The 26,823-nt window shown below is 45.2% G+C and overlaps 1 protein-coding gene across 1 annotated transcript in view; it reads right to left on the reverse strand.

Moving 5' to 3' along the window:
- Positions 1 to 16,303, reverse strand: part of PTGFRN (prostaglandin F2 receptor inhibitor) — a 72,048-nt gene extending 55,745 nt beyond the window's left edge. Inside the window, exon 1 of the mRNA XM_075434482.1 lies at positions 16,188 to 16,303. Within this exon, the coding sequence (XP_075290597.1) occupies positions 16,188 to 16,242 (55 nt within the window). The 5' untranslated portion in view covers positions 16,243 to 16,303. The remainder of the gene's footprint in view (positions 1 to 16,187) is intronic.
- Between the last annotated feature and the right edge of the window lie 10,520 nt (positions 16,304 to 26,823).

Consider the following 26,823-nt stretch of genomic DNA (forward strand, 5'->3'; position numbering starts at 1 on the left):
GGCATCCACTCTTGGCCATTGTCAGAGGCGAGACACAAGGCTGAACGGATCTTTGGTGTCACCCTTCGCTCTCTTTCTACAGCTTCAGGAAGCAGGAGCTTGGATGAAGCACCCTTTTACTACTGCTGCTCCTTCGTAGCACCCAGGCTGGTGACTAGGCTGTGCCCAGCAGTGAGAAGAGACAAAAAAAAAAAAAAAAGAAATGAAAGAACAGAATTTTCAAGTAAACTCTTAAAAATCAAAAGGTATAGAATCCTTGTGAGAATGGAACAAGAGAGAAAGGTGGGTAGAGAACCAACATGACATTAAAATAACAGGAGGAGGAGAATACAGTTTTTGAAAGATGCCCAGAGGCAGAAGGCTTAATTGTTTCTCTTCTGCTCCAGCCTCCTTGCAGTGCTGTTCTAGGTTACGCTATTTAATAAAACAGCCTACGTACAAACTAAGTAGCTGTTAACATTTGCATGAAACTTGGACATCCTGAAATTATTCAGTAACTAACACTTACAATCAGCTTACATTGAAACAGACAGCAGATTGCATTCATCCTAGGCATCCTCACATTTGCTACGGTGGGAAGAGCAGTTATGTCCCATAGTACATTGTTCAACAGAACAAAAGATTCTACAGCCAAACTTCATCCCAACAGACAGCATGCCAGCCATTTTCTGGATCCTGAAGTGCTACAGATATGTAGCGTGAGAACTAAAGACAACATTGCAAATTCCAAATACCCATTGCAAAAGCCATAGTGCACTGCAGATTAAGTCTCAGAAGTCTCTACCAGCCACTATATTACTGCAAAGCAGCAATTTTAACATCAGCTGAAAAGATATTATATCTGGTACAAATGCAGCAGTTGTCTAACAATACACAATATAGAGCAGCATAAAAAGTGGAGAGTACACCACCAATTTAGAAAATCAAGGGTGTTAAAATTGACCCGGAAAGCCATAGATGGACTTGGCCACAGACACTAGAATTAGCAGTCCACATTTCTGAACTTTGAGAGAATATTCTTAGTAGTACCTTTTAAGCACCTTTGAGATTTCTAGCTAATAGGTGTCTCCCTGAACTGCCCCCTTCAATCGAGGGCAAACGGCCCTAGGGCAACAATGGAGATGTGCTCAATGCACAGGGACAGATAAAATACCCCAGAGGTACTTCTGATTAGGCCCAGAAAGCTGGCACATGACATGTTGTTGTCCAACATGCAAAACCAGCCCTGATCCCTTTATCAGAACATACCCTGGAAGCCAAGTCAAGCAGACCTATTCACCCAGCCTTATCATCTCTTCACCAGAGATGATATGAACTGACATATCCTTCAAAATGCAAACACAAAACCTGGACCCATACGTAAGAAAATAGAAAAAAAAAAAACAGAAATGTGAAATACATTTATACCACATCAACCTTTACCCAAGAAGTGTTCTTTTGGCACTCTGGCCTTGTACTCAAGGTTGCAAAAAAACTGAACCAAAAGCCTGATCTCTCAAACATTAACAAAAAAAAAAGGATAAGCCAGAATGGCACTGAATGCTGTGCAATATCAGGAAATTCCCCTTGCTCTCATGCATCATGATAACATCTGAAAAGATAGCACTGCATGAAAAAGTCAGTGTTATACCTAAGCCCTAGTGGGCAAAAGAAAAGTACTTATGCCTTCATTAACACTCAGAAAGAGGCACAGTATACACACAGTCAGACTTCTCAATGGATGGTTTAAAAATAAAGGATCCTCCTTGCAGCTCTGTATCTTGCCACATCTAATGTCAGCAATACACAACAATTTACAAACCATAAAGACTGACAAGCCCTTATATATAAATATAACAAAACTGTTTATTTCTCTTAATTTCTTCATTGTAAATTCGTACTTTAAAGCTTCAAAGTACCATTTATAGTCCATGTTCACTTTTTCTTTTACTATATCACAAAATCATCTGGGTTTGGCTCTCTTGTTGGTATGGCAGTCATAAATCATGTTAATAGCACTATCCTATAACAAAGCTTGTTTATTATTAGAGAGCAATCAGTATTATCACTGTTATAAGAAAGTAACTAAGTACCTAGAAGGCACTCCTGTTGCTAGCCAAGACCTAAGAGAAGAAGGTACATGCAGCATTTACAGAGCTCTAGTTAACTATACAACTTCCCTCTCACCTCACCCTTGCCTCCCCACTTATTTTTTCAGAAATAAGAACAGATTTTTGGAGATTAATGATCTGAAGAGCATTTCCCAGGAGCTTAAACCAGTTAAAATCCACAACATCAAATTAAGACATTTCAAAGAATTCAAGCAGAAGAGCACCCGCCATCATGCGGTGCTAGAGCAGCCTACAAATGCCTCCACTGTTTGTAGTTTTATAGCCTAAGCCTACACTAAGAGTCAAAATGCAGGGTACAAAGCACACAACTAGATCAGGTTTTGCCTTTCCCCAGACAAAACACAGATTATTTCAAGACCTTTGTTCCTTTCACAAGGAATAAATAAGCCTTGGACAAGAGATTGCTAGGAAGTCTTAAAGTACAGAAGTCCAGTCTCTCCCTGAAAAGAAGACTGAAAAGAAGCACTCTCTGCCTTTATCGTAAAATGAGATCCTCTTTGCTAAAGAGAACTAGTGTTTTTTTTTTAAAAAAAAAAAAATATTCAATTTAACACTTAAGTAGTTATCTTCCCTGGGCAGTTTTGTTTAAGGTATTTGTATTTTTGCTTGCCCTGTTCACACTACTGTACTTTCATGTATTAGCAGTTCAATGCAAGAAATTCACTATCTGTCCATCACCTACAGTTGCTCAGTACAATCAGCGAGATCTCCCAGAATTCTCCGAGATTCTATTGAAAAAAATCTCTCTACTGATGAAGAGAGCCATCTTCATTAATCTGCCTGGCGGATGTATTCTTCCCTTCTAATCATTATGGGATTTTACAATTCTAATGAAGCTGTACTCACATCACGTTATTCAGATTACAAAATCTCTGGAAAAAGAAAGCTCTTGGGTATGGTGCTGTAAATCATCAAAAACACTTCTTATTCCTAGCTGATAAGCGCTTTAAAAAAGTGTATGTATAGCTGACTGCTAGGGAAGAGTCACAGGCATGGTCAGTCAGCAGGTTATCACCGAAATGATCACCTGTTAAGCAGCAGAACTCAACTGAGATTATAATCAGAACCCTATTTGCTACAGGAAGGATACATATTTATACACTGTTTAGCCCAAACTGAGTGAAAGCCACACAAGCAGATATATTGTGAGCCAAGGTGATAAGTTATCTGAAGAGAGCCTGAAACAACAGCAGAGGTAAAAGCTAAGTCCTTGAATGTCAACACTGGAAGTTAATAACAAATTTAACATCTATATTATGGACTGTTTCAGCATTTATGTATTTTTGTGGAAATGCACAACAGTTGAATGCTGAATTGCAGATATCAAAGCCAGACTAAGATCATGAGACAGTACTGGAGTCACAAGAAACATTCTGCAGGAAACGTTTAAAATGAGGGTACTTAACTCCCGTCTGGAAAAGGGAAGAAAAAAGCGACAGATTTCTTCAGCCTAACTTCACAAGCTCCTGCTAAGCCTGGATGTCACTCAGTTAAATGTTTGTCCCTATTTCCTCCCTAAATGCCAGAAATGTCAAAGGACAGGGAAAGAAAACAGTAACTCATTCCAATTAGTTTCTGTCTCAACATAAAAAAACTTGTACAACAATCTGGGAGTCAGATGATGCTGGGGGGGGGGGGGGGGGAGAATCCAGAGACGGACAGTGGAATTTCAATATGACTATCACCATAACTTCAAAGAATGTTCTGCCAACTATTTCACTTTTAGAACTTATTTGATTTTAAACTCCAGTTTCATTATTACTTAGGACTTGTGACAGGAGCTTCCATGCAATAGAAAATTCAGCATGCATGTGGCAGAAATCATCATCAGAGTTATAATTTCAAGTCACAGAATAACTGTCTAATCTAGCAGCATTTATGTAACCATAATGGTTTAAGGAAATATTCTTTAGAAATCTTTCACCAGACCAGCTGACGCACTCAGAAGAGACGGCATACAGGTCCTTCTTCTGAGACAGATGGAGTGAGGAACTCTGAAGCTGCATATGCACAAGTTATACCTTTGCTATCGCCCTGCATCAACAAGCTCAGTCTCAGCTCAGCTTAAGTCCCACAGCCACTCACAGTTCTGCCCTATCAGAAGTACACACTCCAGTGCTTTTACCATTAATGACTTTCCCGCAGAACAAAACACCCAAGGATGACCTGACAAAATCCTTGCTGGCATTCATACTTCTCATGCTACAGAGAAGACTGTTTTGGTAAAAGTGGATTTAAGCGGAGGAAAAAAAGACAGGCAAAAGATGACTTCATGCACCGAAACAGATGTTCTGAAAGAGGGCAAGAGAGATTCCACTCTCCTAAAAATGCCAACAATACATACCACCAGATAAGCAGAATTCTGTCTAAATGAATGCTATTCAGTTTTCCCAGTGGGTATTCACTGCCCTTTATCTATTTCGATACAAAGCACGCATGCCGTCTTTCTCAAGAAGAAGAACCATCTCGGTACAGGCAGGCTAGCTAGGAGACAGGCTCCAGCTCCCGCGGCAGAGGCTACCGAAGCAGAGCCACAGATCCCCGCAAGCTCCCACCAACCGTCCCAGCTACACTCCATGTATGAACCTGTCATCTTCAAAGAATGCCACAGCAGAACAAGAATACAGGTAGCCATACTTACTCCATTTTGCACATCTTCAGAGAGCAGGCATCCAAAATCAGCATGCCTTACCCACACACTGCCTCTGAGGAAATACTAGAGATCCGTTTTAAACAGCGTAAACGTAACACTCAAGAGCAAATTTTCTACCAAATCACAAGAGAGTGGGTACTGCCTGTGAGGCATTTAGGGGTCTTGCTAAACAGACAGGAATAATCATCAGGATATTTCTTATCTGGTGGCATACATCCAGGACTAACTGTAGGTCTTAAAGGTAGGGCATTAATTACCACAAGTTAAAAATTTCCCTTGCTGTATGTATTGAAAGCAATTGCGAAATTATTCCTTTCAAATTTCTAATGTGTGTAAAAACAGCAATTGATGGGAAGGTGCAGAGGGAAGTGGTGATGTTAAATAGTACTGAGCAGCACTGAAACAACTTTGAAGGCCAAAGTTTTTGCTCACCCACACAAACAAAACTGTCAAGAACAGGGCAAATAGCGCTGTCCCCTTGACAGCCTCCATGTGCGTATGTCAGTCACAGTCAACCTACATCTGGCTGGTTTGTATCAGAAACTGGGTACTGAGCTCACTCAGCCTTGTTCAGGGAGCGACCAGTACCTGCTGCTATTTTGCTCTGGCCAGCAGACATATGTTCACTCAACTGAAGCAAAACCAGCAATTCATTTTACACAGGCCCAGCAAAAGATAGACACGAGGCTCGATTCATACCCGCACACTCCAAAGCAGAAAGCTCTAACTTCACATTACCAAACTCCCTGAGATTATCTGTCCTCCAGTTCACAACATGGGCCCTTCTGTCAGGTATCTTTGTCCTCTGACAATCAGCACAAGGCTTCAAGCTCAAAGCTGTCCATCACATTAACCCAGTCAACATGAGTTTGACACCTAAGCAAGGCGGTAAGGCAAAAGAATACCTAACCTACAATCAGTCTTCTCAACAGGCCTTCAACACTAAGTCCTAAGGAGGTCCAGCATACAACATTGCTAGATCTCCTATGAGTCCATGGCCCCCTCTCCTCACACCCAGGTACCCCAGGCACCATATTTTATTTTTACCCCTCGTCCTGTGCACACAAGGTCAAAAAAGAGCTTCCGCCACCAGGCTAAGACGAAAAAATCATCAGCATGAAGTAAGTGCTCTTCATCACTATGCCATTCACAGAATCTGCAGCTTGGGCCCTTGCCTTCTCCCTGACAAAACCACTAAACATCTTCCCACCCCCATGCACAGCCTGCTCTTCAAGGCTCACCCTGTAGCTCCCTGACTGATCACCTCCCCAGCAAACAACTTCTCTGAACAGATTGTTTCAGCTCAAGTGGCAGTCACAGGATGTCTCATGTTGGCAGTCTCCTCTGAGGGGGAAACCTCAGTTGCAGGGCTTTAATTCCAAGAAACGTCTGTGTACTTATGCCAGTCACTTGACCAAAGTCCCACTTTGGACTGCAAGCAAGATCCTACAGCAACAAGGCAGCTCTGACACTGGAGGGTTACTGCTGACCCCAGACTGTCACTCATGTGAGAACAGTACTCACAGTGGACTTTGGCCAAATCCACCTATGCCAAGTGAGTTCTTACCCCAAGGCACCAATACCAGAACTGCAACAACAGAAGAAAACACAGAAGAGAGAGAAGCCAGGAAGTTACTTTGATGGCATATGCATGTTCCATGAAAGCGCTGTAAGGGGTCTAGTTTCTTATTCTGGGTAGGAATTGTTAAAGCAAGAAAACACCCACCTTACAAGTCTAGGTACAGAAGTGCCCAGTGCATCTGCCCTGCATCCATGTGTAGGTTACTAGCCTTTGCCCAGATGCACAAAGAGGTGTCTCTCTACAGCTTCAGACAGGGAGAAAAATCTCTCTGTGTACACACAAATCAAAAGCTGACTTCTCACGCCAAGTGAAGGGTAAGCAAGAAATACTTTAAAATCACCTTTAACGGCTCCTTCCTAAGCAGCTTTGGCCTATCTCCGTTGATCCTTATGAGGCAAAGTCTGAAACAGGCACACTCCCTGTGCCCTCTGGTTATGAGCAGGAACAAGGGTACCATCTGAAGTCTCACCTGTTCTTCGGCTGTTTTGGAAGGACATCTTCCCCACCCAGTAACTCTGTTCACAGTACTGCAGCCTCCCCCTTGCCCCTCCCTGTCAGACTCAAAAGGCAGACTCCAGCATCAGTTCAGATGCTACATCATACCCCGCAGCCACATGCATCACACTTCAGTCCTTGTTTTAAACTCTGCAGGAGTCTACAATTAGATATTCTATTTACCTGCCAGTTGTGAGCAGAAAACTTGGCTTAGAAAACTAGGGTATTTCAAGATTTGCTTGCAGAGCTTCGAGAAACTTGTGGTTTTCACCAAGGGTGTTTTTTGGTGATAACTGCTCCAACAGAATCACAGAATCACAGAATAGTAGTGGTTGGAAGAGACCTCTGTGGGTCATCTAGTCCAACCCCCCTGCCGAAGCAGGGTCACCTACAGCAGGCTGCACAGGACCCCGTCCAGGCGGGTCTTGAATATCTCCAGAGAAGGAGACTCCACAACCTCCCTGGGCAGCCTGTTCCAGTGCTCCGTCACCCTCAGAGGGAAGAAGTTCTTCCTCATTTTCAGACGGAACTTCCTGTGCCTCAGTTTGTGCCCATTGCCCCTTGTCCTGTCACTGGGCACCACTGAAAAGAGCTTGGCCCCATCCTCCTGACACCCACCCTTCAGATATTTGTAGGCATTTATAAGGTCCCCTCGCAGCCTTCTCTTCTTCAGGCTGAACAAGCCCAGCTCCCTCAACCGCTCCTCGTAAGAGAGATGCTCCAGTCCCCTCACGATCCTCGTAGCCCTCCACTGGACTCTCTCCAGTAGCTCTTCATCTTTCTTGAACTGGGGAGCCCAGAACTGGACACAGTACTCCAGATGAGGCCTCACCAGGGCAGTGTAGAGGGGAAGGAGAACCTCCCTCGTCCTGCTGGCCACACTCTTCTTCATGAACACCACCTCATGCAGACACACCTTTAAATCATTCTTCAATTTTAAACAAGCTATTCCTCCAGTTCCCTTTCTCTCTGGGAAGTGTGTCCTGCTCCAGTACTCTCTCCCCACCTTCCTTCACCCACCCCTAATTTCCACCAACAGCCACAGTTCTGCATCCGTTGACTCCTGGCTCTAGATGCTATTTTCTACCCTTTTTTTTTTTTTTTTTTTTTAAATAAACCCATGAACCTAGGGATGTCTCTGCAACTATTGACAGGTGCCTATCAATACAGCTGCCAGCAACCAGGGCTTAGTCAATAGCTTTCATGTCCATTCAACCCTGTTTTGTGATAGACACAAAAGACCCAGGCTTACCTTGCCACCTTCAGACAATCACAGAGTGATTTTGTCTCCGATAAGCTGTCATGCTCTTCATTTTCTCACTGATGAAGCCTGCTCCAGGTACCTAAGCTCTCTAAGCCAAAAGGTACAGCATACCTTGTCTAAAACAAAACCCTGAGATCAAGGGGAAACAAGGTTGATGCAATAGAGTTACTACTCCGCATTAATTTAAATCTCCGTATGACCCGAATATGAACAAGCACAGTCTACACACAACATAAAGGCTCTTTACATACACATAAATTCCATCCACTGACACCACCTCCCAATACACAGTACGTCACCGGGCTTCTACATAACATAATGCTTCTTTTGGGAGATGGTGGAGGTTGTAACATCTGAGTAAATATTACGGGTGGTGCTCTGAGAGCACAAAATAGTTTGCGGCAATGGCAAAAGTCAAAGGAAGATGCATCACCTCACCCACCCTCTTGCACTCGGAAGAGGATTAGAGCACTGACAGAAAGACTAACAGCTCACTGCTTATTCTAACAGTTTCCATTAACAAATAATTGCCTATTTTCACCTCAGTATTACTTGCTATATTCAAGCACAAATGAATACAGGTACTGATTAGACATATGGTTCTGGAAAAAGAGGGTATTTAAAATTAAATGATTATTCACAAATTCTGTGAATTCTGAATTTTTCTCAAAATTATTATGTTTGGTATCCTGAAAATTTAGGAAGCATCTTCTATTAGTTCAGCATCTGTTTCATATTTAGAAGCTATTCTTTGCAAACGCAGGGGTCACGCTGCTTTGAAAGCAGCTCCTGCCAATTCTCTTTTGCAGGGCAGATTTAATAGCAAATTCCACTGCCACAGGATTCACTGTGTAATAATGAAGGGTAGTGTGTCAATAGATGAAACTGAACACATCAATAAGAAGCTGGCAGAGGTCCCCGTGGATGCCTCTCTTGCAACAATCATTTTAATGCCTGTAGGAGAACAATGCCGTTACAGCTCGCTCAAAGATTCCCCACAGCCACATTGCATCAAAGACTGAAACACAACGCTAAATCTCTGCAGTTGGAGCTAACAGTGGAACATGAACAAAAACAAAGTCTTTTACATTGGCAATTATTCTTTTTAAGACTTGCAAACCTAAGCAGAGCTAGCCTTTGTCAGAACTGGACTCTTGCTGACCAATATGACCCCCAGTAATGGTTCCACCAAACTCTTTTTAATGGCTACTGATATGGCAAGAAAAGAGTGACTCAAAAAGCATGAACGCATGCAAATTGCAGTCATGAAGCAAGCACTAAGCAGCATAGCTAAACCACATCTTTAAGAAAGTCGGCAGAAAGGCAAGTCCAGACTAATCGAGCCTGTTAAACAGAAAAGAGTGGCATAAGTTGTTTTTTTTTTTTTTTTGAGAGCAACTATAGCAGCAGCAGTTGTTTTACAGCCAGCATGAAGTAAAGGACAATGGGGGACACCTGGGAAAAAGCCTGAGAGAAGAACTGAAGCCAGAGAACAAAAGTTAAAAACCGCACATAAAGTTTACATTGATTTTTTTTTTAAAAGCCACATGCAAGAAAGATGATGTATATACTTTCTGTGCTACAAGCAGCAGACTCTCACAGCAGATACAATCAGCGATCCACACGGACCAGTATGTTACTCCAGCACTGGCCAATTTAGCAGAAGGGGGAGAAAGGAGAAAGAAAAAAAAAGGGGGGGGGGGGCTTCGCAACACATTTACGGAAGTCTGAAACTGGAATAAAAAGGAGGCTTCCACTTCTCTGCCCCCAATTCCAGCTGTAATCCTTTGACACCTTAAAAGAAATGACAGTGCTTTCTCTCGGGATCTGAGACTAATTCCCTACACAACATTTACAAACTGATACTTTTCCAAGTCTTATAATGTGGCCAAATTTGGACATTTTTCATAAGAACAGCAAAAGCCACATTCTTGATGCAAAGTTAACTCTCCAGCCAAATTTCCAGCTCTTGCTCCACAGTATGGAGATGCTAGAACTTCTCAGGTTAGCATATGAGATTATTATCTGTTCGAGAGTGGGGAAGGAGAATTAGTCAGAACATGTGAGAATCAAAAAAAAAAAAAAAACACCACCAAAAAAACTTCTCCCCGCTCCCTTCCCAAGTGTAACAGCTGGAAATCTTGGAGATTTGTTGCGCGGGGTAGGGTTCTATTTCCTACAAAAAAAGTCAACCTGTGGTAGACACCCAGCCCAGAAAATTTCAGCATGAATGTCTAAAGTCTTGCAGAATAATAAACAACTTAAGAGATGGTCGTCATAACAAAAAGTATCAAGCAGATATACTACAGGCATTGCTGGCAGCCCTGCCGATCAGCAGCTGAGAGAGCTTGCCTGTGAGCTAGTCTTTAATTAGTTCTCATTCCTGAAGTTCACAAGTCAATTCCAAAAAACCATCCTCCGATCCTTTTTTAAAGGAAATCCTGTACAGAATTCTGTGTCTTACTCGCCTATTCTTTCCATAGCTCAGCTAACAGTTCAGATCCTTTAGAGGATCCATGCAAACTCCATCTGGCTATAGAGATTATCACTAAATACTTCAGCTTGCTTCAGCAATTCTTCATATTTCTGCAGCAGTATTTTGCCACTGCTGCATATAAAAGATACTGTTCTCCAAGCTGCTTCTTCTGACCCTGTCACATAAGACTTTCCCTGCAACTTGCCTCATCTAGTGTAATGAAAAGGACCACTGACTGCAACAGCCTACCACAAGTTTCAAGCAATCCCCATGACAATTAAATTGACTCAAATCTACCAGCTTTACCATACCACTTCATAACTTTACAAGACTCAAAGGCATTTAGCAACACTGGCTCTACCTTCTAGCTAGCTTGCTTTAAATCTAGTTAGAATGCCATAGTTCAAGTTGGTGATAGTTTCCACTGGAAATCCAGCTTTGAAACCTCTTCCAGAGACAAAAATGACGATCCTTTTTTTCTGTCTTGGACTTCAGTTAGAAGAAATCAGTTATGCTTTACAATTATGAAAGCTTACATGTAAATGAACAAGCCAGTTTCTGATATGAAACTTCAAAAACTAAGAAACATGTAAGTTCTGTAACTTCTGTCTTGCTTCTTGTCTTATTTTAGATATGCTGATGATCTGGAAAGACATCATTCAAGGCTTTTGACATCCGAGCAGCTATTTTTCAGATCATCCAATCCCAAAAGCAGTTTGGTCTGAAACTGATCTTACATACCTCTGCCCCTTGCAAAACCTGATGCATAAGGTGTATTAGAAGTTTATCTTCTTATTTTTAAAGCACTTCTCAGCTGGTATTCAAGCCTTGGAAGAAAGCTATAATTTGAGGTTTTCTAAAGAATCAACTGACAAAAAAAAATGGACAATTGGAGAGCTTAGTATCTCATTGAGACAAGCTCATTCCTTCTTTAGGGCAGGAGTCTCACAGTCTCACCCTGTCTTGTTCGATCCAGTTTTGGGGTACCTTATTCAGGTTAGGAACTAGGGTCATGCAGGAAACCGCTTATTATTCTTGGACAGAAATTGAAACATTGGTAAGCCTAGACAATTTCAGCTTATAGGTCTGTAGAAAACAGATTATCACTTACTACTGCAAATCTTCTAAGAAAACAGGATATCTAGCACGGGCCTCGGAGGAAACTGCAACATCTTCAGTAAAAGTGAATATTTTTAATATTCAGTAAAATATTAAAAATATTTTTTCTTTGCATTCTGATATAGATTCTTACTTCATACTCCAACTAGTATCTTTCTTTTGAAACTTTGAGAGTTTCAAGAGACCTTGATAGACACTGACATAACCCCTATTTAAATCCAGCTCATATTAGTAAAGTTTTCCTCAAGTTCTTTCCAACTTGAAGTGATTGATTTCTATACCTAATCAGAAAGAATTCACACTTTCAGGTAACATGTCTATTTCTCCTCCTCCTTCAAAACTTCACACACAAAAATAGCAGTGTGAAAGACATTTAAAAACAGACAACTGAAATGTTCACTTTCTAAAAGCATCTTATTGAGACAGGTAACCATTTCCCTACTAAGAAAATATACCAGTCTATTTTGCAGGTAAGTGTTTGACAAGGATTATGGAGACTGGGGAAAAAAAAACCAACAAGAAAAAACAACCACACAAAAACAAATTAACTCATAAATTTATTACATGGGAAGGTTGAAATCTCAAATGTCCCTGAATGTTTGTTTATACAGCTAGATAGATGGATATATGTTATTTCTTGAGTACATTCCCCTCTAATCAAGCATGTGGCTGCATTTTTAAATGACCCCTACTGCTCATTTCAAATCTTGTTCAGGCAGGTTTATACCTCAGTTCAGGGATTAGAGCCAAATACAACAGAGGCTACCTAAAGAGAGCAAGCTGTTGCTACGCTGAAATGTAGCCATTGAGAAACCTGGAGAACAAGGTCAAAGTATTTCAGAAAAAGCATCCAGACTCCCTAAAAAGGAGCCCTGGACAGGAACCTACAAAGATGCAAGAGAGCCAGAAAAGGTGACTAAGCTATCATTTGCCAACCCACAAGAACACAGGATGCAAAGGAAAAAACACTCGCTACACTGCTCGCCCTTTGATTCCCACGTCTTCCTAGAGCCTACACGCAAAGAAAATACATCAGCATGGCAAAACCACACGGAAAGTGCTTCCTCCTCAGCAACACCACCTGCCCTTCAGTGCCTCACTAACCCAGTTCCAATGCTCACTGTGTGCTTCCACTGCCTTAGCAGTCTGCAGCTGCTAAGACCAGGACAGGCTTTCCAGCATTTCCCCTTTGGGAGCCTTTTTAACCACCTCAAAAGTGACAACACAGATAGGCAGGCCTGTCAGCTCCTTCTCCAAGTACTGGCGAGGGTCTGAGCCTGCCTTCTTCCACCAGCACCAGCCCTGGGCTCACTGGCAGCTGAGCAGGCACCAGCAAGAGAACAGGAGGCAGCTTCCACTCTAACACACCTTGAATGCTCTGTTGGGCAATCACCCTTACACCATCTCCCTGACCTAAACCTTGAGGCTCTCTTGTTTTCTAATGCTTTCACTTCGGCTGCAAATGCAGAGAAAGATTAAAGCACACTTTTCCTTGAAGTTCATGATCACAATAACTCACACTAATTACCAAAAGCTTTCTATTGCAGAGCTTGAATTAAACCTTGATTCAAATGACTAATTGTTGTAGCTTCTGAGGAAAAGAAAAAAAACAATGAAGAATTTCAGATATGAGTTGTAGGAAACCATTCTATTCATGTATACACAAGGCTCCTGGGGATCTGGCATGCTAGAACTGACTTTCATCATAGCAGACAGCGAGTGTCACACAGGTCTAAATGGTAGGAAGAAAACGGCCATCTCTGGGAAACCCATCATCAATGGGCTTCCCCCAGGATCCACTGTGTACCTACTCTCCTCCAGCCCCATAGCATTTGAACAAAAAACAGCTTTTGTCAGATACACTGAAATGCTTACCTTGAAAATCTCAAACAAAAAACAGGGGTGAAAAAAAATCCAGGAGCTGCAAGTTTACTGTTTATTTTACAGTCTGAGCCCTAGTAACCACCAGATACCCGTTTTGGTTTTTGGATGTCTTGTCCTAGGAGGGATGTTTTTGTTTCCAGAGCATTTCAAAGGTTGATTAGGCAGATTGACTGCAGAATAAAATCACACATAAAACAGGCAGTGCAAAATGCCCTCGTGCTGCCCTCTCTTCTCAGGATCTAAGCGCACCAGAGGAGGGAAGAACAGAGAGAGACTAGCACAAACCTTAATCTCAGGATCTACAATCTCCTTACCAAACACTTTATAATTGTACTAGATCGAGGAGAAAGGATGAGAAAACATTCTTATTTGTCACAGCCAAATACTTCAGCCATTTGCGTCCTTTTGCTGGGTTATTTCATAAAGATCTGAACAAAACAATCAAGTCTAAGTACACACAAGGGATGAACTCTTCTATGCTACAACGCCTTCCCTCCACCTCCCTTATAGAACGATTTCTCAACACTTACAGCACATTAGTTAACAAAAAGCCCCAACCTCTCTCTCTCTTTAATAATGAGCTGCTAGAAAACACATGTTTACAGAACCATACTTTTCCCATGCAGAGTGAGAGGAACACCATCTTCCCAACCTATTAACATTTGGAATATCTCAGCAGTTACCAAGTACTGGTAGCAGAAGATAGCCACACCACAACACACACAAGTAAGTCTGAAGTTCAGGGTTTTTCATTCCTGCACACAAAAGCACTTTCAATTCTAACAGCACCATTCCAATTAAAAAAAAAAAACAAAAACCACCAAACGGCAACTCAGAACATCCAGACAAACTATATCATGAACAGTGGCCAGATATCTGTGCATGCACATATCAAGATCTTCCAATTATTTCATTTGGAATTAAGGAGGAAACAACTTTCCTGTTGCACATCATCCTTAATGTTTTTATTTTTTGCTGCGTGACCTTGAGTACCTGAGAGTCATGATTTTCCGCTTGTCCTACTAAACCATTCTCTTGAAAAATTTTATTCCCTTTCTGTTTCTAAACAAAAACACTAAAGGTGTTCTCTCCAGTTCTTCACCGTTTCCCCAGCTGGCAGAATGCCTATGTTGTAAAGATAAACGAGATGACTAACCTCAGCCGCAAGTAAGAGAAAGCACAGTGGACGCCTTTGTGTGGTACAATCTTGACTTATAGGCAGACACCCCTCTGCCCCGATTGCCTCGCTGCCTGCAAGCGGCCTCAGGAAAGCGCCTGGGATGAGTCCCGCTTTAGGAAGCTGACTTTTCAACTGTAACTATTTATCCACTCTGCAGACCTGGCTATGAAAGATTCAACAGCCAAACCACGAGGAAAGTGCCCTGGCAGACTTTAAAAAAAGAATTACTCATAGGAATGTCAAAAGTACAAGCACAAACTAAGCCAGCAAACAGAATTTTGTTTAAAGAAGAGCGTCGCAGCGTGACGTTGGGCCACTCTTTACTTACTCACTCCTTCCACCCCAAACGTGGAAACGGCTCCCGCTTACTACCTGCAGCCAGTTCAGTGTTCCGATTCAAGGACCGCGCGCAGTAGCTGGTGGGGCATGCCTGCTCGCCGGCCCCTGAAGTACTTCTGACCGCGCAGAGCTGAGACAGAACCGCTTCGACACCGCGCATAACCGTCTCACCAGAACGCTCTCCTCACCGCTACTTCTGTAACAGCCTTAGCAACAATTCTACAAGTCCAATGCCCAAAAAAAACAAAAGGGAGAGCACAAAGCTAAAACCCACCGCCCACCCGTGTGAAGACTCCTTGCTACGGTCTTTATTTCCACATGCTGCCTGCCTGGCGCTGACAGGGGGAAGGAGCAACGCCTCATGCGAAGCCAACGACAGCCACCACAGAATTCCCTGAACACGGCCACCCGTCACCCCTCAGCAGCAGAAGTTCACGGCAGGGGCAGCGCCAGGCAGGGAGGGCGCGGGAGAAGCACCGCTTCCCCCCCCCCCCCCCCAGCACCGCCCGCCCAGAGCCCGGCCCGCTACCGCAGGGCGCGGGGGCCGCTCCCGCCGTCTCCCCCCGCCCTGGATCGCTCCGCCAGGTGAAATTTCGCCGCCCTCACCTCGGGAGCGGCCGCAGCCCACCGCGCCAGGTCGCCTCGGAAGGGACCCCGGCGCCTGTGGAAACCCCTCTCACGGGGGGGCCGCGCCAGGCAGCACACACACACCCACCCCCCCGAGGAGGCCCCTTAAACTTTCGGGGCGACACTCGGCAGCAACCCGCGCCCCGGCCCCCGCAGGGAGGGAGCAGCGAGGGCCGTCAGGGCTGCGCCAGCCGCTAACGCCCGCGGGCGGCCCGCGAAAGGGCCCGGCCGGCCGGGGGACGGCGCAGCCCTGCCTCCCGCCGCCCCTCGCCGGGCAGCGCCCCGGCCCGGGCTCCTCAGGCGGGCCACGGCGCGGCGGGCGGCTCCTCCCCGCCGAGGGACCCGCGCCCACGGGCCCGGCCCTCCCTCGCTGCCTGCGGGCGAGGTGACCGAGCCCGGCCCGCCCCCCCCGGCCGCCCTCCCCGGTGCCCCCGGTCGCGCAGCCCCCGGGGCTCACCGAGCAGGAGGAGGAGGAGCGGCAGGCAGGACGCCCTCTCCCCGCGGTGCCCCATGCCGGCAGGGCTGCGCGGGTGCCTCTCCCTACGCGAGGGGGATCCGCCGCACGCTCGCCTCGCCCGGGGACCGGCGGCAGCGCGCTCGCCTCCCGCCTGCCCTGCGAGCGCTCGGAGCCGCCCGCCCGCCCCGACCGGCCGCACCGCGCGGCGCAGCCAACCACAGAGACAAACTTTCCCCAGCGCCCGCCCCCGCGCGCCCCCGCCCGCAGGTAGCGGGGGCGGCGCGGGGGTCCGGCCCGGCCCCCACCCCCTGAGCGGGAGGAGGGCGGGCAACGCCGCCCCGCCCGCAGCCGGCCCCGGCCTCCCCGCCCGGGCTCCCGCCGCCGCCCCGCGGACGCGGCCCCGGCGAGCCCCGGTGCCCGGGCGGAGGGAGGCCCCGCCGGGGGACGGGTCCCCGGCTCGGGGCGCCCCGCGGGGCCGCCATGGCGCCGCTGCCGCGGGCTGGGGGTCTGCTGGTGCCTGCGGTCGGTGGTGACCGCTTTCCTGACGGACGCACCCACCCGCGCACACAGCCACCCCGCGCACGGCCCCCCCCCCCCCCGGCCCCTGTCCACGCACACCCCCGTGCGGCCCCCTCGCACCGCCCTCGCCGCAGGGCCCGCTCCTGTCCCCATCCATCCACGCATGGTTTTGGAAAGCGGGCCCGCTCGTGTCCGTCCACCCTTCCACGGGCGCACACGCGGCAGTGGCGGGCGCTGGGCATCATTTCCCACGCCCGCCTTCCCGCTCTGCTCGGTGAGGGGCTGCTGCCACCACCCCACCGCCTTTCCTCCCCAAAAAACGGAGATTTTTGTTTACTTGGGGATTTAATTTCCTATTTGTTTGTACAAAGACCCGAGGCGCTGGCCTGCTCTCCGGCAGCCCGGAGGGTCACCCGCCGTTTCACTCCCCTCGCCGCCTGTGCTGTAAGATGGCTGCTCCCCTTGCCCGCTGCCCAGGCTCCCTCTGGGCTGCCCCATTCCCTGCTGTTCGGTGGAGCCCGGAGCCGCGCTACGCATCTCTGTGTGCAGGGAACCTCTTGAGCGTTTGCACGGTTTTGGGCTGCCGGTCCCATGCAACGTGGCTGATTTAGGCTTTGTTGTCGCGTCTCCAGCGCACCTCGGTCTTGAGCGTGCCCTGGCTGGGGCGAGGTTGTTTGCTCGCATGAGCAGGAAGTGTGTGCGCAGCGTGTTCGTAACTGGGCATGGTTATCAGGCCGGGCTTTAGGTTAGACTTTGCTATTCATTCTGTAACGCTTTACAGGAAAGAGGGTGTTGCCTGATAGGAATGAAACAAGACCCTCCTGAAAACGATGAGGAGAACTTTCCACCTCCAACCTACCAGAGCTTCTGCACACAGTAGACCTCTTTGCAGAGCTGCAGCTATGAAGCACCTGGGGAACGCTTAGTCCCGTCCACACCAAAGTTCTCCGCGCTCCCAAACCCCTAGTGAGGCTGAATGCACAAGCGTGACTGCGAGAGGGCTGCCGAAACAAAACAAGACCATCTTCACCTGTGTTTGCAATACCCTTGTATGCCTGTTTGTTCTTGCTGCCTGTTTCCGATCATTCTGCTCTACCTCCTCCTTTGGCCACCATTCAAACACGTATTTTCTTCGCTAGAAAAGATCGCTTCTGTAAACCAAGACCTGTCCCTTACGTCAAATTCAGAAAACAGGTTAGAAGATCTCTCACCCTTACTGGTCAGCTTCCGTCATGCTTGTTAAACTACTGATCCTTCATCAAACTCTAGTCCTGAAAATGTATCGCCTTGTGCCTCTTAAGCCTTGCAGCAGCGATCCTGATACGTACACATGGATGTAGCCATGGACGCAGTCACGGACACAAAGTTTACTGGCTACACAAGGCCACTGATTTTGCCGGAGCCCCAGTCCTCGTTAGCTCTGTGCTCCCTGTTGCCTGTGCTCTGTTACTAGTTGAGGATCACCGAACCGGGACCTGAATTGCAGCGCTGATAAGTTACAACAGTGACTTGCTGATTTTCATTATGGCCTTGGAAAGATTTTCCTTGTGACCGTCCAATTTGGAACTCCCCATTGCCCCTGCTATGCACTGTTAGTTACGCTGGTGAAGAGAGTAGGTGAACCCCTGCCATCCTGAGCTGCGGTGTGCGGTATTCTCAACAAGTGTCATCTCACGCTTTTTACTTCGCGTTTGGTAAGGACCGCTTTCCCTCCCATATGGTTAGACTTCCAGACAGAAGGGGCCACTGTAACCTGTTAATCTGACCCGTATACACAAGCCATAGATTTTTTTCCCAGCAACTGGATCAAAGTGAGTTTGAAAGACAACACGTCTTGTCTTAAAGACTCCAATTAATGGCAAGTGCCTTACTCCACCTACCAATCTATTCCGATGTTTAATTATCCTTGCTGCTAGGAAATTGCTTCTTTCAAGGTTGAATTTGTTTAACTTCAACACGGAGACATCAGAACTTGTTATGCCTTTGTCTACAGAACTGCACACCCAACTCATTTTCATGGATAAGTAACTATACATGGTGCTCCTATCACTTCTCCTTGCTAAACTGAGTAGATTGTTTTCTTTGAAGCCTCTCATTGTCAGATTCAGTTTCAGCCACTGCAGTGTTTTTCGGACTCTCCAGTGTTTCTAAGTGCTTTTTGACCTGCAGGCACCCACCCTGGATACGATGTCATTGTGGTCTATACACACATGCTGTGCACAGAGTGAAAATCATTGCTCAGTCGTTGTTTGGTTTTCCCCTTCTCACATACCTGAAAATGGAATTACACCATTATTGCCTACACTGCACAAAAAACTTGTGGAGACCATTACCCGTGTTGAATCCCCAAGTCTCTTTCTGCATCTATGTTTTCCGAGAGAGCGTCGTTATCCTGCCATTCATCACCGATGTTCTTCCTTCCTCACTACACGGCCTTGCAGCAGGGTGTGCTAAAATACATTTTGTAACGCCGTGACAATTTAAGCAGATGTTTGAGATCCTGCATTCAATCTGAGCACCGTTTCTCTGAGGCTGATAAATCGCCAGCATAGATGACAGAAAGAGCAGGCCTGAAGCTGACCGCTGTGTTAGTCTACCTTCTCCTTCAAAGCCTGTTTTCTTCTCTTTTTTGTGTGTCCTAGATTCAATGGATTGTTACATGTATGTGATTATGTCATTTTTTCCCCTTGCCAGTTCCATTTTGTGTAGTTCAGCTATAAGAGCCAGACTGAGTCAAAAGCTTTCTCCAAGTATAAAGTCGAGACAAATATCTTCTTCTGTTTTTGTGCTTTCTCCATGTTTATTTATGAGATGCAGAGTAAATATGTGGTCGGATGTTTGTTTCTCAGGGAGGCATCCCATTTGACTTTCAGTGTTCAGCATGTTGTTGTTTTGAGTAGATACCACATATAATTCATTTATTGATGATGCTGCAGAAACGTTTGCCTACATTTCTTCATACCTAGATTTCTGCATAATGCATAGGCTGAAGGCATCTCTTGTTCAGGGATAAGGAGATTAGCCAGGAGATTCTCAGGGAAGGATCAAGATTGAAGTGTTAGATTAAACACATTATTATGCATGCATGTATGTGCATGAACATGAATAAACACCGATCCTAAAGAAATCCACATGCAATCACTCCTCTGACACATACTTGCTAGCTTTTGCAAAGTTTTTCTCCTGACAAACATGGATAAGCAGCTCTTGTTCAATCACTTTACTGTCTGAGCAGCAGAGGACAGAGCCAAGACGGCTGCGTAGCAGGCCCACATACAGCATGGACTGCAAGGGACCCACCTTGATGAGGACCCAGGAGGCTGTTTAGGGAAAAAAGGCTGCAAAGGTGCTGCTCACGTGCAGTGCACATTGCTGGCTGCAAACCTTAAGCAGAGGAGAAATCTTTTGGTCCCATTGCCTTAGCTACGTGAGGCCCCTTGCTGCTGGTGTGTGGTAGCCATAAGCTCTCCACAACAAAAGAGAAGAACAGGCAGGCAGATGAGGCCATGCTCAACTGCTCCGTCAGCAATACAACAGCTACTAAGGGCAGGAAGGGGACTGTCAGCTCCTTCCAAACTGCTTGCGTGAGAACCCTGGGGAAAGGGAACCACAGAGCGAGCGTCGTCCTGGAGACATCTACATGGGGATGTGCCGTCTTGTGTCTTGGCTACTCATTAAAGACACTTTTCTCAAGAGCTAGGGATGTCAGCCTCAGCGTGCTGGCCAAATTCCACGTGTTTCGGGGTGGGCACAATGCTCGTCTTCATTTCCTCTCCTCGACACTTGGTGTATTTCGCCTTGCTCTGTTAAACAGCTTGCATGTTCCAGCCAAGGGGCTTCCCCATCATGGTTGTGGCTGATGTGATCCCTACGCTCTCGAAGCTGCACGGTCGGTTTTGTGAAGTGCTTCTGAGCGTACCTGGATGGAAAATATATGCCCCTCTGTCATTCCTCTCTCCGTAGTTGAACAGAAATATGGGCAATAGCAGAGAGCTCACAAAGAACTGAGAAAAATTCAGCTTACCCATTATGTATTATGCATTAAAACCTGTCTCTATTGAGCTGTCCAAGATAAAGTCCTACTGGCATTTGATCAAAAGAGTAGGAAATTACCTTGATTTGTCCTGGCTAGAGCAGGCTGTCTCATGTAGAAAGTATTTGTGAATAAATTATTTGCAGATTGATGGGGAAAAAGTGAGAAATTTGTTTGAAGAATATTGTTCACCTGGCTATTGAGCTAACCAAATCACGAAGAAAACATATTGGTGAATGATTTATTTGAAAATCTAGTCAAAATTTGATGGGAGAAAATGGTCAAACAAACTATTTGCCACTGTTATTCAAATGCCACTAGACCTGGATATTTTTTATGCACTAATACAGCACACCCCAATACTTCAAGCCATGGCCCTAAGAAAGGTATTGAAATATGAATTAAAATCTTCAAATCTACACTCCCCTTCTCCTTGAAAGGGATCCTCCTCATCCACAGCCAAAAAGATACCTGTTAATGAGCATATAACAGGTTCTACATCTGAAGTTATTTATTTTTACTTATTATGAAGACGCTCTGGAAACTATCTTGCCTGATGTAATAGCAATGAAAACTGAGTACCTTTTACTCCTCTACTGCCTCCCTTCAGTGGATCTCTAAGCACTTTACAAATTTCAATCCGTTTAGTGCTACAGCTGTTCTGTGAGGCAGGAAGGCATAATGAAATACAGGAAAAGTAGGAAGCACACTGCATGCTACAGGTTTCTTTACATCATAAACTCTCAGACTTCATAAGCATTTTTAGATGAGACTCCTTTTAATAGAGCACATCATTTGAAGACTGAGTACGTTTTTCAAATCTGGCTGCCTGAAGTTTGGTTCCTAACTACTTAAGCCCTCATAAACAGCTGCTTTCTATTATATGCTGAGATCTTGTTGAATTTGATGGAATTTTTGAGCACTAAACACATGAGGAGAAAAACCCATGTATTGTGATATTTCTGTGCATGCCTATAGATTTAGCAGCACTTCTCTAGTTGCTTGCCTGCATGATGGCCCACAGGTTAGAGCCATAATAACGAGGTTGCAGACACCTGTCCATGGCTGTGGGTTGCACATCCACGTCACTGACGCTGCATGAGCAAACCACAGGCAAAAAAGTTATCCAGCCTGTTATGCAGTAACTGAGACACCCTCCTACTTCGTGCCTCTCTGTTGCACTTCCAGCAGCTGGGCTGCAGTCCCTCTACTGCTTTTGGGTTGAAACTGTGAACGCTTGCTATCCAATGTGAGGGGCTGCACTTCAAAGCACTTGATAGGCATTAAAGATTTGGTGTTAGATGTCATGGCAGCTCCCACTACGGTATGAACTATAAGGATAAAATCAACACCCTATTCAAATTATTGGATGTTTTCCTGTCAGCTTCAGTGCAAACAGGGTTTGATCTCTAGTACCAAACTGAGCATCAGCAATGAAAGAATTGGTGAATGGAAAGTACATGCTAAGGCAGTACATGACAAAATTATCCCTCAACAACTTGCTGTCTGAACTCCTAAAGATGTGAATAATTAAAGAACCAATCTGAAAGATACATATTTTTGTGTAAGGAAGACTGAATATCAAATTAAGGATCTGCTGTCAACTTAAACACAAATAAACTACAAAACCAGAAATAAATATTTGTATGATTGCTGTTGATCATTAGAGGCAGTGTAAAATCCAGATTTACTCGGCACGATTTTTGTTCTCTTTCCCACTGGCAGGTTTCCTCTCTTCAGCTAGCAAAAATCAAAAGCAGTCAATTTTGCTTTCAGGTTTTCTCTCTTTCTGCGGTGTGACTGCAAAAATCATAGGGGAGGATATTGCTCTGTTTTAAAGGAACAGTTTTCATTAGAAACAGTGAAGGAAAACAATAGAAACATTTCTGTTGACATTTGTTTGTTTTTATATGGATTCTCCTAGGCAAAAATTGAAGTGATGAAGGAGGGGGGAGTCTGCTGATAACATGAGCAGGTACAGTTCTCGCCCTGCTCCAAATTCACTCTCTCGATGCAGTCCAGTTACGCTCCATTTTGGGAGCTCGCTTTTTTTCACTAAGGTCAGTCTGAGCTTAGCTCTTCTTTGTGTTTTTCACCTGTGGGACTGCTGTCTTCCCACATCAAAAACTGGCTCAAATCCTTTTCTGACCTTGATTGCAATGAGTAGCACATCCATGCAATGAGGATAAATCAGATTAAATCAGAAGCAGTAACAGTGCATTTCTCTGGCAGGTACCAGAACCTCACATATTGTTACCTTCTGTTACACAAGGTGCATAACCCAACCTTGACTTCAGGCTATTCCAAGACACAGAAATAAGAAGCCAGGAGGTCTCTGCCTATGCAAAACTGAAATGCTACACATAATATACACTGAGCTGTCACCTATTATCCCAAGTTGATTTAAAATAATCTATAATCCAGGGATGAGAAGTGAGCACCATAGGAGGTGGCAAATCCTCATAAAGCAAGACAGTGTTGTCACTATATTGAACCATGAAAGAAGAAACACGCTGTCCCTTCAAGAGAGGACTTCTAATTTCTTGAACACTCCAACTAAAAGAATCTTTTCGAGTGCATTTACATTAACAGGAGTTAATTAAGAGATTAGGCTGGAGCTGGTGATCATGACCCCGTCTGACAATCTGGGCACACTCTGTATTAGCGAGAGCCTAGAAACAGGAAAGAGGCATGACAGGAGTTAGTGCAGTCACTGCATCCCAAGGAGCAGCGACATGGATGTGTTGGAATGGGTCCAGAGGAGGGCCACAAAGATGATCTCCTGTGAGGACAGGCTGAGAGAGTTTGGGCTGTTCAGCCTGGGACAAGGCTCCAGGGTGACCTTACAGCAGCCTTCCAGTACCTGAAGGGGCCTACAGGAAGGATGGAGAGAGGCTTTTCACAAGGGTGTGTAGTGATAGGACAAGCGGGAACGGCTCTAAACTGAAAGAGGGCAGATTTAGATTACATATAAGGAAGAAATTCTTCACCATGAGGGTGGTGAGGCTCTGGAATAGGTTGCCCAGAGAAGCTGTGGCTGCCCCCTCCCTGGCAGTGTTCAAGGCCAGGTTGGATGGAACTTTGAGCAACCTGGTCTAGTGGAAGATGTCCCTGCTCATAGCAAGGGGGTTGGAACCAGATGATCTTTAAGGTCCCTTCCAACCATTCTATGATTCTGTAATTCTATGATGATCCAGAAGTCAGTCTTCTGGGGGTCTCCCCTTCCGCTGCTGGGACTGGAGGAGGTGATATGAAGAGAGCTTTGTGTTCTCAGACAAAAGTCAGGGGAAGTCAGTGAAGTCTCAGTGTGTGCTTTTTGGGTTCATTTCTAACTTGCAGTACCAAGCAAAGAGATTAGAGATGCAAAATATATGCAAAATAAAACCAACATTAAAGTTCAATGCCAACTGGCAAACTGAAACCTCTGCTTTTAACAGAGTTCCAGAAACAAACTCTGAGATCTTGATGCACAAATAATAAAGGACAGCAAAGCAACATGTGTACTTATTTTATTTCCAGTCCTTTTGACATCCTAATAGTCCAGCATCTCCTGCCTGTTGCAATTTGCTCTCTTCTTCCCTCTGTTTTTTTTTCACATTGGATGACCAGCTATCTAGATATTGAGCCAGCAGAGAAAAAAAAAACAGGTCAAAAACTGCAGATGTCTCAGTGTTTGCACCCAGGGGACATCAGATGACAAGCTGTTACAGTCTGCCTGCAAATCCACTGGTTGGTTTGTTATTCTTGAGTGTCTACATAAGGCTTCATTGATTCTCATTTGGCACTTTGTTCTTGACCCTGCAGCATTTTGGGGGTATCTGCAGTACAAAAGGCCCATCAGCTCATCCAGCACTTCTTCTGTGAGTCCTGGACAATGGTCAGGGAAGTAACTCAGGCACTAACTTCTCAGAGAAGCTGTATCTCAGCCCAGACCTTCAGATGAGCCATCAGCTGGGAGCTGCTGTTGTCTGCTAGGACACTGCTTCATACACCTGTGCCTTTGCAAATCTTGCACCCTTGAAAATCTTCACTTTTAGAAGGTGTTCCTGTATTGGCAACACAGGGAATGTGCCTGCTGATCATGTGGTTCGCCAGGACAACCGAAAAAAAACACCATCACAAGGTAAACTACAGCACAAAGTCTCTTTGCCTGCTCTGTGACCGCAGGGACTGCAAGCAAGGAAACACATTCAGATTCAAACCACGATATATAAAAGTCTCACTAATTTAGACCCAAGAGACTTCAGAAGAGGGCAGATTTTGGCTCTCTGTGTGAAAGCAGTGTCTGCATATAAAGTCACTGGAAAATGTCCAAGAAGGCTACATATACTGTGTCCCTCAAAATACACTTCTGCGACTGGGGAGTAGTTGCTATTATTCATGAACCAAGTGTCTTATAGCAGAATAAGAAGGTTTGGTAAAAACAGCATGAATAAATACTATTAGCATTGTCTTAAAGAAACCTCCAATCCAGCCTTTGCACAGATGAGTGAGAAAAACTGGGCAGGTCTGCACAGGTGCTCTGGCTGTTTTCTTGTATCCCTGAGAAAATCAACAATTCTCCGTTGGTGGAAGAGATGAGAGCCTGTGTGTTCCTCACCCCTCAGACTTCCCATGGGCTTTCAGACAATCTCTTCACCACCACCATGGCAGCAGTGCTGTGGAGCTGTGTCTCATGCACGCAAGACGACCCAAGAGTGAGGGTGATTGAGGAGTGGGGAAGGACTAGTGCGAAAGGACCTATCAAGGCATTTCTAGAGCTTGTCATGGAGGATCAGGGCAGCTGGGTAGCCTTGGAGACAGAAATTGAAGGTGCGTTATGGGGATTTACATGCTGTTTTTGGAAGCCCTGTTTCAATTTAAGATGATTAGCAATATCTGTGAAAGCCCTGAGGAAACTGACTCCTTTACGTTTTTATAAAGGCATCAGACTAGGCATAGCCGCTTTCTTTTAGCAGGAATTCCCTAGCCAGTGGCTGGAGAAATGTATTGTGTTTGTCCTTGAAGAGACTAGGCAGCTGCTGTGCTCGCTAGATTATAACCCAGGCTGCATGGGAAGATGTGATTTAAGGCAAGCCTGGCTGATGACTCTTTGCATGTAAAACTTCCAAACAAGGAGGAGGGAGCAGCTGCAATTACAGTTTTCAATTGGGAAGTGAGAAAATAGAGATAATTTCCGTTCCTACAGCAATGTGAATAATTAACAAAAAGAAAATGGTTGACTGGCAGCTAGAAGCCTTGCTCCTACTACCTAGAGCAATGGGCTAGTGACAGCAGCACAGATTAAATGCCTGGATGGAGGGCTCCACTTCTAAATGTTCCGTTTCCTTTCCCCATTCTCATGTTTGTTTGTTTTTCATTCTCATTCACTTGAAATTTACATTTTTCCCCCAGAAAACACTGTGTTTTACAGTGTTTGCATGTGGATATCTCTTCTGTGATTCCATGTTGCCTCTGCTTACATCTCAACAGCTGATTGAACAAGACTGCAAGCCATTCAAGCACTAAGCCTCTATAAAACCTTGCATCCCTTTCTAGATGAAAAGCAACAACGTTCATTCTCAAGAACATTTGAAAAACAGCCGTATTTAGCAGGTGATGGGCACTCTCCATGAATTCGCTTTCATACAGAGCTAGTTTTCTGGTGCTGTCTCAGACAGAGTCTCCTAGCATATTTAATATATCTGGAGACTGACAAATCCATGGCAATAGCCTTCTGATGTGTTAATAAAATGTCAAGCCAATTCTGGAATCATCTTCTGATGTACAAATCTGGAATTATTTATCTGAATGTTACCAATGCTTCTGCTGCCATCTAAAAGAAGGTGGTGCCCCATGTGAGTAACACCAGCTCAGCTGAGCTACCTGACCACTGCAGGACGAGAAGTCCAGTGGTGCTCAGCTACTCCAACTGAAAATCCACTGAAATCCACTCAGCTACAAACACTGAAAATCCACAGGATCTGAATTGGAACGATCAAGCAGTCAGCTTTAAAACATCATTACAATCTGCTACTGAGCCTACGGGCTCCCAGAAATAATGAGCATAAAAGGAAAAAAACACTCTTCAGAAAGGAAAGTCTC

Source organism: Opisthocomus hoazin, chromosome 1, assembly GCF_030867145.1.
Source record: "Opisthocomus hoazin isolate bOpiHoa1 chromosome 1, bOpiHoa1.hap1, whole genome shotgun sequence".
In the NCBI taxonomy this organism is placed as follows: Eukaryota; Metazoa; Chordata; class Aves; order Opisthocomiformes; family Opisthocomidae; genus Opisthocomus; species Opisthocomus hoazin.